The sequence below is a fragment of the Electrophorus electricus genome, chromosome 1, assembly GCF_013358815.1.
Source record: "Electrophorus electricus isolate fEleEle1 chromosome 1, fEleEle1.pri, whole genome shotgun sequence".
Taxonomy (NCBI): domain Eukaryota; kingdom Metazoa; phylum Chordata; class Actinopteri; order Gymnotiformes; family Gymnotidae; genus Electrophorus; species Electrophorus electricus.
This window is the reverse complement of record NC_049535.1, coordinates 10890796-10902500: the sequence shown is the minus strand read 5'-3', so window position 1 is coordinate 10902500 and position 11705 is coordinate 10890796. Positions and strand designations below refer to the sequence as shown.

Here is an 11705-nt window from a genome sequence, read left to right as displayed (position 1 = left end):
AAAAACCCCACACTATAGCGTCCACCTCGAAACCTGAGCGAAAACCTTTGTTTTTTGTTTTTATCTTTTTGCATGAACAGATGTAAATGTTCATCGTGTAAATGTTTGTCATAACTGACTCTGGACTGACTGGTGATGCGAGTGAAAACGGAGTTTGTCATTTTAGGGCTCAAGCTGGCATCTTTCTCTGACCCTCAGCTTGACTGGCGCTTGTCCCGCCTCCCCTTGGTCTTCTAGCACTGGAATTTACTTCCTGGAGTAACACGTTTAAGTAGTGGTCCATTTGTTTTAGAACATCCGTCAGTCCTGTTATTGAACCCGGAACGAAGGAAGGTGCCACAGCACCACCTATACGACCAATACCATGACAGCTACCAAAGGAGATCCCGCCCCCTTTGTAGGTGGGAGGAGCAGGTGATTGGGGCATTCATATGCCAGTTACAAGCTGCCTACATGCATCCTTGCTTTCACACCAGTTTTGTGTACATAGCTGTAAAAATGTCAGAAACACACAGTATCATGTTGCTTTTGTTTACTTGTTTTTGTTTTTGTTACCTCATTTTGTTGACAGTATCCATGATGCATCCAAACCTGAGAGGCCTGAATAATTATTTATGAATGAATATGCTAATCTGAAAGGGGCAGGGCTCTCACACTACTTGGGTTTTGTATTTGCTCTTTTGCAGTGCATTGGCATCACGATTATCTTCAACATTATGATTATGATTATTGTTGTTGTTTATCTTATTATAATTATTATAATATTGACTTTGTGTCAGCTGTACAGTTCTGTGTTGACAAATTATACCTGATGCAGAGTCTTATACTGTAATGTGTCACCTTTCAATAAAAAAAAAATACTTCTTAATATAATACCCTGTTCTGGTTGTTCTCATAATTGAAATGTATATGCATGATATTTTTACATTTAAATGTGTTATGTTTATTTATTTTAGTATTTCAGCTGAGATGTTGGTGTGAGTAACGGCACAGTAAAGATCTTACGTGACACTGTGATGTTTTTTCAGTACAAAATGACACACCTTGCTCTGTCGTGTCTTCATCTGCTGATCCTGGTCGGGTCCACAGGCCCGGCAGTGTTCTGAACCAGGCCACAGGACACAAACCGCGCGCGTGTGTGTGTGAGAGACAGCGGGAGGGTCATGGGATGCCGGCTCCCCATCCTGCCGCAGATGAAGGTGTCCGAGCCGTGTCCCTGGGGATTCTCTGGAAGCATTAATGGGATAATGCCCCTCTAATCCTTTCCTCGTCCTCTCTCCCAGGAAGAGAGCGGCGGGTCCACAAAGCGGCTGGGGAAGACTGCGAGGGACTGGGCCCGTCCCCCACAAAAGCCCCCTGACCCACAGCACAAAAGGGGTCTCAGCAGCACAGCAAGGCAGATGTAATTAAAGAGATTAGACAAGGAGCTGTGGACTGAGAGGAAACGGGATATTGTGTGTGTGTGTGTGTGTGTGTGTGTGTGTGTGTGTGTGTGTGTGTGTGTGTGTGTGTGTGTCGTGCGCTGGAGGAAGAGATGTTTGTGAGTGGGAGACGCCGGGGTGTAATGGTGTTTGGGTGTTAATCATTTCCCAAATGGCATGTTCAGGGAGATGGGTGGAGAGCTCTAAACACTTTTTGAAGATGAACTGCCCCTCATGAAGGGCCCAGAAGAAAATCTGTGTTTGAACTGAGCTCTTGAGTATTCAGAATGCCCAGTGGCATGATGGAAGAGTGGTCTGTGTTTGTTTATCTGTGGGTCTGTAGTCATCTGTGATGGACGGGGTGTCTGTTGCTGTCTGTAGTCTGATGGACGGGGCGTCTGGTGTCTGTAGTCTGTGATGGACGGGGCGTCTGTGGTGTCTGTAGTCTGATGGACGGGGCATCTGTAGTCTGTGATGGACGGGGTGTCTGTGGGTGTCTGTAGTCTGTGATGGAAGGGGTGTCTGTGGGTGTCTGTAGTCTGTGATGGACGGGGTGTCTGTGGGTGTCTATTGCATGGGCTGCCAGCCGGGAGCATCTTGTCCTGATCTGATTTGATCCTTCTCATCGTAAATCACATTCACTTCCCAACGTAACGGAGTACATCACAGCCAAGCACTGGTTCAGTGCGTAACAGAGCTGTGTGCTCATCTATCAGACGGTGAGTCTCTCACGACCACACACACACATTCATGCTAATGGCATCAGGAATGCTAGAGAAGCTCTGAAATGAGGCGTGAGGGGACCCATCATGGTGTGATGATAATTGCACAGAGGGAACAGGAGCTGCCCAAGCCTCCTCTGACGGTTCACACACACACACACACACACACACACACACACACAATTCATCAATAGTAACTGGATGTTTGATCATTCAAAATGTATCTTAGGGCAATGGCAACTGTGAATAGTCAAGCATTTAAATTATGTAAGTGTCAATATGTGTAAATGTACTTCTATTTAATAAAGTGGCAGGTAATGAGAGTAAATCAGCAATTTTGCTAACATTTTAAGCACATAATTGTGGTTTGTTTATGATGAAAGGTCCTTAAGGAGAATTGTGCCTCTAAATCTCATATCTATAAATGAAAATTAGGACAAACTTATTCTAATATAATGTTGAACAATGCAGCATTTTTATCAAGTAAATTAATATAGAATTCCTTGTCTGTCCTCTTGAGAGAATGTTATAGACTAGAAAGGTATAATCACTCCAAAAGCCCTATTTAAAGGTATTTATCAGATGTACTTGAACTCTGTGATAAAAGATTTCCCAATAGATGACAGTCTTTGATTGGTGACCAATTTGTGGTCTTCATTTCATTAATTAAAGTTATTTAATTCCCCGATGAATTGCCTTTTCCGTTGGTGCCGTGTGTATTTTGGCCGTTAATACAGATTGGGTCACTTGCTGGTATACGTGTGTGTGTGTGTGTGTGTGTGTGTGTGTGTGTGTGTGTGTGTGTGTGCGCGCGCGCGCGCGGTCTGGTCCCAGACGGCTTATTGGTTCTCCAGCCAGTGCCTATTAGGTAGCACGAGTCTTAGAGCTTGTTCTCCATCAGAATTAATCATTGGGGGTTAATCTGAAGCTTAGACAAGTTGCTGTTAATTTAGTGCGGGAGGGACACGCTGGAGTGAAAAGCTGCGGCCCCAGTCTGTCCCCCCGGGCCCCATTTATCTGTCAGCCACGACGGCTGCCTTGATTACAATTTGCAAAAAAATTCATTAGAGTTAAGGCAATTGTCAGATCTCTCACTGCCTCTCTCGCGCGCTGCCTCCCCCTCCCGCGCCTCTGATTTTCTCTTGTAACGTCTTTCTTGCGTAAATGCGCCTTTTTCGTATTTCACGTTTACTTAATTTGGTACGTTTTTCAGTTTCAGACATTGCTGTTTTGTCCGTGTGTGTGTGTTTCAGATGAGGTACTGTAGGACCTCACTGATGTTTGGACGCATAGTTATTCTGCCCCATAAATTTGTTCATCTCTTTAGTTCGATGTTTGAATTTATTAACATATGTATAAAGCAAATGTGTAAATCACTAAAAAATTTCACACTTGTATATTAGGTCTTTTTGATTTTGCTAATTTTACCGTAATATTTTTGGGTGTTTATATGTTATTTTAACATATACTTTAGCAAATCTTTTTCTGTGTAATTGTATAATATACTCGGCGTAATTTGGATATTTATGTTTTTCCGTGTTGTGCTTTGTGCAGCACGAGCGCCCTAAGGGATAGTGCACGCGAGCAATAGATTACCACAAATACAATATTTTCTTGTAGCAAAATCTTTTACGAAAATGTCCAAACTCTATCCAGATTTAAGCATTCACTTGCGAGCAACTGTTGTAAATCTTTGTAGCAGCGGAGCACTTCACTAAAAGCCATGAGCGTCATCCAGCATTGACCTGGTGTTCAGTCATATCGATAACAGACTAAAATAGTTTTACAAGTTTTTTTCATAGGTAACTGATAATTAGAATTAGTTTGTGAATGACAAAAAAAATGTTCATTCCATTTTTCAGTTTATTTTAAGCGAAACCTAAAGCACAAAATGTGGCATCTTACATTTAAACGTAGAACACTGGAATAACAAAACTATGACAATAAAAATAAAAATACTGTGGACTATCGCATATTGAATTAATTAGGTAACGATCGCGTTCCGTGTAATTATTAATTAGTAATGTTTTGTACGAATGACGAGGTTCATTACTGCACTGCTATTGAAGCCTCGAGTCTAAAGAGATTCACGACGAGCTGCACGCGATCAAGGCTGACAAACACCCACGCGCTGACGTTTCACACAAGCTATATCACTGTCGCTCACGCGGCATGACCCTGTGCCCCGTTCAACTCCACTGGCGAATCACACCCCCCTGTGACAACTCAGGATTATTCTCCAACTGCGGATTAATCTCCAAAAATTCCCTGAGCATATATCGAACCTTACACGTGTTGACATGATTTGTGCTGTACTTGGGGCAAATAGTTATGAATAATAAAAAGGAATTTTCGTGCATGAGACGAGTGGAAAATTAAATGCAATATTGTTGTTACTGAAATCACAACCTCTGGAACCTGAGTGCGCCAAGGGATGCTAAATAAAAAAATACATAGCAAAGGTATTTTAACCTGTAATCTGATATTTTCCTTGACGTCCCCCAACACTCCCCACTCCCCCAAACACAAACAAACTAGTGGAAATATACAATCACCGTAAATGAAATAATGGGTCTTATGAGGTGGTTGTTTATATTGCAATAAAAAAATTCGGACAAATATTTCATAGTTGCTTATGGTCCACCTTTAATCCACACAATAATTTTAAATCAAAATAGTCATCAACGGTTCGCAACTTTTTTTTAGCACAATATCAAATAAATTAGCAACGTGCCCCATGAAGTCAGGAATTTTTTAAATTAAAGAAACCGAAAATGAATGGATCTTAATAACAACAAATAAAGAACACGGGTTTAATGGCGCAGGCTACAGTGTTGAGGGGACGCCGTTGAGTTTCACTTTCAGTGTAAGTGTGACAGTGAGTCTGGAGGCTCGAGCTTTAAAAGAAACGCACGCGGGATCCTAGAAACCTCACGGCGGCCAACAGACCAGTACAGATTCAAATGTAACTTATTCTTAACTCTGAAATGTGCCGCTAAATCGTGAGAACAGTCTGTCTCTGGTTTGTGATTTGTTCGTAATTTGGTCCGCAACAACTCTCACTCGCTCTTGCTCTCTCTCTCTCTCTCTCTCTCTCTCTCTCTCTCTATGTGCTCCTTAGGTCTTTTGTTCTAAGAGGGTTCGGTTTACCAGTTTCTTTTCCCAGTTACCAGAACCTCGAGTCATCAGAAGCTGGGCCAGGCCTATAAGCAACGCGCAAGCCGTCGCTTGCTTCGAATTTCCTTTACTCCTCAAGGGCAAGCGGAGATATCCACCTCAACCTCAAATTCATATCTAATATGTGGATTTTAGTTTCATCTCTAAAATGATTAATTTATGTTAACTCATTTAGTATTTGGTCCAACTTTAAAGACAAATGTATCAAGGTCTCGCTTGTTCTAACTGTTGGTGTTGGCTCCGTATTGCAAACCGACTGACATGCACCGGAATGGGTACCACAATTTTGGGGTTTCTGGAAGGTTCGCCGGCTTTGGTGTTTACGTTCCCTGCCTTGACCCGTTTCCACTTGGCTCTCCGGTTCTGAAACCAAATTTTGACCTGTACCTCGCTGAGCTTTAAGGCGTGGGCTATCTGCGACCGTTCTGTGAGAGAAAGGTATTTCTTACAGTGGAATTCCTTCTCTAGTTCCAAAAGTTGTTCGCTCGTAAAAGCCGTCCTCCGTCTCCGGTTTTTACCGGTCGATGTGGTATTGCCAGAGCCGTTCCCACCGTGGGCGCCCTCCTCGAGTCCTGCGTTGGCGTCTCCGTCGTCTTTCTGACACAGCGCGTTACCGGTGACGTTGTCGTCGGAGCTGTAGTCTAAGTCGCTGTCCATGGAGAAGCTCTCGTCCTTTCTGTTGCACTCGTCCTCTTTTGAATCGTCTTTGCTGTGACTTCGCACTGCGGAGAAAAAGAATCGACATCAGATCACTTAGTCTTGAAAGCTGGCTTTCAAAAAAGTCAACAAATGTAGCGATGGACGTGAGAATACGCTTAGTCGTTCACTGCTTCAAGCCCCGGGGACATCGGTAACGATCCACAGCAACATACTCTGTTTATTGTGGCCAGTTTTACGCGCAATTACGCATGGCGTTCCTTTTGGAAAGCTTCCAAAAATACTTCGCATAAATCAAAAAATGACGTGTTCTCAAAAAAAAAAAAAAAAAGGCCCTAGTGTTATCTGAGTGTAAAAAGTTTATAGTTTTAGTACAAATAATAATAATAATAATAATAATAATAATAATAATAATAATAATAATAATAATAATTATTATTATTATTATTATTATTGTTATTATTATTGTTGCTGTTGTTGTTGTTGTTGTTGTTATTTAAGGGGTGTTTTACAGTCCTGCCCCATTCGCTTGCGAGTCTCTTATGGCGCGTTCCGGTAATGTGGTGGTCAGTGTTGGGTCCCATTTTTCCCGCTCTTCGCACGCGTCTAAATGATCGAGGTGACATTGAATTTCGCTTACGGATTCACATACATTTAAACACAACGGCCTGTTTCTCAATCCCTCAATTAAAATGGGCTAATTTAGTCGTTTGAAGCGCTTGGCCTCCAGGCGCCATTCCGGAGACGCTTGCTGAGGGCCTTAATACACTTGATAAGTGAGTTTCGTGCCACTGTGGGGCTCTGAGCCACAACCGTAACGTTGTATTTCCTCAGGCTTTCACTTCGTTATTTTGTCATAAAACATCGAGTGACATTTTCGAAGACAGTCTCCCTCTTTTGTCTTTGGTGTACTGTCTCGTTTCTTTATATGAAAGAAATGGATCCTAATCGAGAATTTGATTTATTCCCACCTAACACTTTTAACACTTAAATCATTATTCCTATCCGAAATGTTCCCCTCATCAAGTTATACAATAAAGAAATTAATAAAATATCTATTCGAATGTACGGCCTATAACAAAATTAAGCTGGAAAAATACAATTATTCAATTAAAAAATATATGGAGCAAGTACGAATTTTTCAGTACGAATAGAAGCCAGAATACCAATTTGAGTAACGTTCACGAGTGAAGGAAAAAAAAGTTGAGAATGTCAGATACTCTGTCTCCAAGTGCTTTCTTACAAAACACTGACAATTCAAACGTGAGTATGAACAGTGTCACACTGTCTGACAGCCTGTGCTATGCTGCCAGATAAAAACATCGTGAAAAACGTCATTATTCGATTCAGTTTGAGTTTCTGTTTAAACAAAGGGAGGGAGTTTAATGGTTAGTAAGTAACAGTCCGTTTTCTAACCTGTAGTCGCCTGCGCGGTTTCGTCGTGGAACGGAAGCAATGCCGTGGAATCCTTCGTTAGAAAACTTTTCCCGTCGTCTCCGTCCAAACGAATATCCTGAGATTTCTCGAAGACCGCGTGAAGAGACTGAGATCCGAACTTCCTGGCAGTTTCCTGGTGCTGTGGCGAGGTGGAGAACCCTCCCGGGAGAGTGGCCATGAGCGAGGACGTGAGAGCCATGCCCTGCGCCAGGCTGGAGCAGAAGCCGCCCGGTAACCCGGGGATCTGGTGGTGCGGGTGCGCGGACGGGGGTAGAGCAGGCGGAGGCGGAGGGGGCGGCGGCAACACCACCGACCGGTAGGGCATGAACATGGGGTACCCCGTGTACACGAAATGGCCCGGACTCGGTTGCGGTGGCCCACCGATGAGCGAGTCGATGCTGAAGGCAGTGGTACTTCCCACCGGACGCTGCATCATCATGAAAGACGAACTAAAAGCTGCACTCATAAGCTCTTATATCTACGGAGAGGAGTCACGAGAGAACCAGTACAGTTACCGGGAGGATTCTCCTATGAACGTCGCAGGTGCCGGTATGAACAGTGTCACAAACAAGCGTCTGATATTCTGATTTGGGTAATCCCGGGATAAACTGTTTTCCGGATGTTTAAACCATTGCATTTGTTCTTATGATCGTCGGCATTCGGGGTTTTCCGTTCTAGGATCAGCATGTGAGAAACGGAAAACTAATGCAACGTCGGTAATTCCGTGTTCAGCGCGTCTGAAAGTACGACCGCACACAAAAAAAAATGTCATACCGAGTAGGTCGCGTGCTCCCTCCCGTCTGCCGCGCGCACGCTCTTTCCCTCTGCGCGTTCCTTCAGCCTCGGGGAACTTTCAGTCGCTCGTCTTCAAAGCGCCATGAACTCCTGGTCATCGCATCATGTGTGACCAGCTACTGAAGTGTTGGTTTGAATTCCGCTCCCTGCGTTTAAGCGCCTGGACACGGCACGAGGACCACCCCCACGGCGGCTCTGCCGTTCTTATTGGTCGCTGTCCGCACGTTCGCGTGGAGCTGGCCCGTCGCGCGGGCGAGCGAGCCTCTGTGTCTGTCTCCAACGCGCCCAAACTTACTTAAACTGTCAGCGCAAAACAATCAGACAAGCCCATGCAATCTGTTACTCAGACTTACAAGCTTAATGCTACAGTGGCTTTACACGTGCGTTTAAACCTGCGATGAATGTATTCACCTCTTCTCTTTTGTGTTTTTGTGAATCTGAATTCATAACAAATGTTTTGTTTTTCAGTGACATTTGTTTTTTTTATTGCTGTTCAAATCTAAATGTGCTCATGTATATGAACATCGTCTACTATAGTGTGAGATTTTCCATTGAGTGAGAACAAGCTTAATATAAAATCTTTTGCACACATAGTTGTTGGAACAGTTCATTCTTTTTGCGGTCAGATATAATTTCCCCTTATATAAATCTAGCAAGCATACAGCTGCCACGCATTTTAATAAAGCATTACTTAACAATTTTAATGCAAACAGAAGTTTTTAAAGACTGCCTGTATGACAGTGTGTCATTCTGAACCAGGCGCTCTGAACGTCTCTCATGGCGCGTGCTAATATCGGCAGGACTCGCACAGGGTCAATAGTGGCCTCTGCCTGCCTCACATTTACACGCCTCTGCGTTCTCTGGTGTATTTGGTGTTTTTGGAAAAGTGATGCAAACACTGCCATGCACGGAGCAGGCAGAGAACTGGCATGATTGTATGCCACAGACACACTCAGCTACTACTGGGTCATTAACGTCTACCTTGTACCTCCACTCAGTCTTTATTCGGGATACCTGTTCTATAGGTGCATTTGATAGATTTGCACTGTTTGTCCATCATCCTTCTCTCCCACCGCCCCTTCCTAGTTTCTGATGACAGGCCTACAGTTGACCAGATATGACTCAGGTCGTGACCCCTGCTCAACACTGCAGGGCTGCTGATGGTCACAGCGCTATGCTTGCAGGAGTGTGTCAGAGTTTTCACATGTAGACTTTTGATATGTGTGCATGTCACTGTAGGGCCGAGCCAGCAAAAGTATACAGTTAACACCAGCGATGATGACAGGCTGGAGGAAGGCTAACATAGTGCGGCCATGGCAACAGGCAGACACCTAAAGGTGATTTAATAAATACACATTTGTAATAAATGGGGTTGTGAGTGTATGTTTATGATTATAATATAATGCACTTCTGCACTGTTGGTTTATTCCTTCCTACTTCACAGCTGCAAATTTGGTCAAAAAGTCCATGTAGGTACGTACACATACATCTGATGGTTTAAAATGCAAAACTGAACATAAAAGAAAATCCCTGCTGAGTATTGTGAAGTATGAGATCTACAAGACAAGGCTGTTTTATACAGACGTACCGTGAAACCTAATAATCACTGACAGACATGCGGTTTATGGACGGTTGCGGCATTGACTCATAGGAGCTGCTTTGCCATAATTTCTGAATATTACTATGTCTGATAATATTACTACATGTGATATCAATACATCTGATAATATCACTACATCTGATATTACTACATCTTATAATATCTGTACATCTGATATCACTACATCTGATATTACTACATTTGATAATATCACTGCATGTGATATTACTGCATCAGATAATATTACTACATGTGATGTCACTACATCTGATAATATCAGTGCATCTGATAATATTACTACATGATATCACTAAATCTGATATTACTACATCTGAAAATATCACTATATCTGATATTACATCTGATAATATTACTACATGCGATAAGATGTGATGAAATGAAACTCAAATCGTCTCTCTGAATGCAAACATCAGGCACAGACATGTAAGATGGCATGTGGAAAAGGTAATACAGATGAATATTTGTCATAATGTGATTTTTGGATGGTGTTGTCACAAGTGTGTATTTTTGGATGGTGTTTTCATGAGTGTGTATTTTTGGATGGTGTCATGAGTGTGTATTTTTGGATGGTGTTGTCACAAGTGTGTATTTCTAGATGATGTTGTCACTAGTGTGTATTTTTGGATGGTGTTGTCACGACTGTGTATTTTTGGATGGTGTTTTCACGACTGTGTATTTTTGGATGGTGTTGTCACGAGTGTGTATTTTTGGATGGTGTTCTAATAATCAGATTAACGTCCACACTGGGGGTTAAGTTATACAGATATACCTCACTGTGTCCCCTATACTTTATAATGTATATTATCACTAAGATCTTGCTGCATCATTAACACCACGTAAGCCTTTATTTTTAGGACATGCCTTGGATTATTCCTAATCTGTGGGGACCTTCTCTGCACCCTCCCTAAAAGCATGACCTCTGCTCCACAACCCCCCCTCCCCACTCTAAAAATGAAGGTGCAGCTCCCCCTCCCCCCATAAAAGGGTCACAGGGACACTGTCTCATTACAGGCAAGTTGAGGCACGACTGCAATGCAGACATTAAATAGCAGTATTTTTCAATTAGCACTGACAAATTCAATCAAAATTCCATAGATTAGGATGAAATGAGGCATGGGTCATTTACAAGGGGATGTAATTGCACAGCCATTAGACAAATAGTACAGCACTGACTGTCTCATTATCAATCATGTGGAGGCATCAATAGAACTGGGGAGAGAGGAGGAGGGAGGGGGGGGAGGGGGGGGTTCTAATATTACTACCATAGACCCACTGCTGGAGAACAGCTAATAAATACCCTCTTTTGTGCTTATAAATTATCCAGTTTAATTAACAACATGGATTATGATTGGAGTATGATTTAATTAAACCTTTCCTGCGTGATAGTGCGAGGGCTCATCCATTATGTGCCAGTACGGGTTACCGCAGGCTAAATTAAGCAAGGCCCCAGAGACACCGCGTGCCCTTAAGACCTTCAGCGCGCGGGCAGTAAAGTGCAACAGTGGCGATTGGCGCCGCGGAATTACAATGCTTTTGAAGCAGCGCACGCGCGCACCCGCGCGCTGCGGTGAATCACACGGCGCGACACATATGGGATTTGGGCTGAAACGCGCGTGTGTTTGGAAGTGGCGTGCTCAGTGGACAAACCAATTAAAAAGCCTTTATTGCTGCTGGACGCGGTTTTGCTGGGAAAATGGGTTTGGAAACGTTGCCTGCAGCGTTCGACCACTCAACATTATTTAGTTACTGTGTCTCAGACTCAACCTTTTCATCAAGACCCAAATGTCAGCTATAATTTATTCGGCACAGTTCGCCTCTCCCAATGAAAACATGACTCGCTGTTTCCTTCGCCCGGGTCCAGACATGTTAGGAAAG

General features: G+C 43.2%; 1 protein-coding gene across 1 annotated transcript; it reads right to left on the bottom strand.

Moving 5' to 3' along the window:
• Positions 1–4764: 4764 nt before the first annotated feature.
• Positions 4765–9010, bottom strand: gbx2 (gastrulation brain homeobox 2). The gene is made up of 2 exons (XM_027004628.2): positions 7394–9010; positions 4765–6042 (listed from the first exon to the last, which is right to left on the bottom strand). Exons 1-2 carry the CDS (start codon positions 7878–7880, stop codon positions 5525–5527), a joined length of 1005 nt encoding a protein of 334 aa, XP_026860429.1. The 5' UTR covers positions 7881–9010; the 3' UTR covers positions 4765–5524.
• Positions 9011–11705: the final 2695 nt, after the last annotated feature.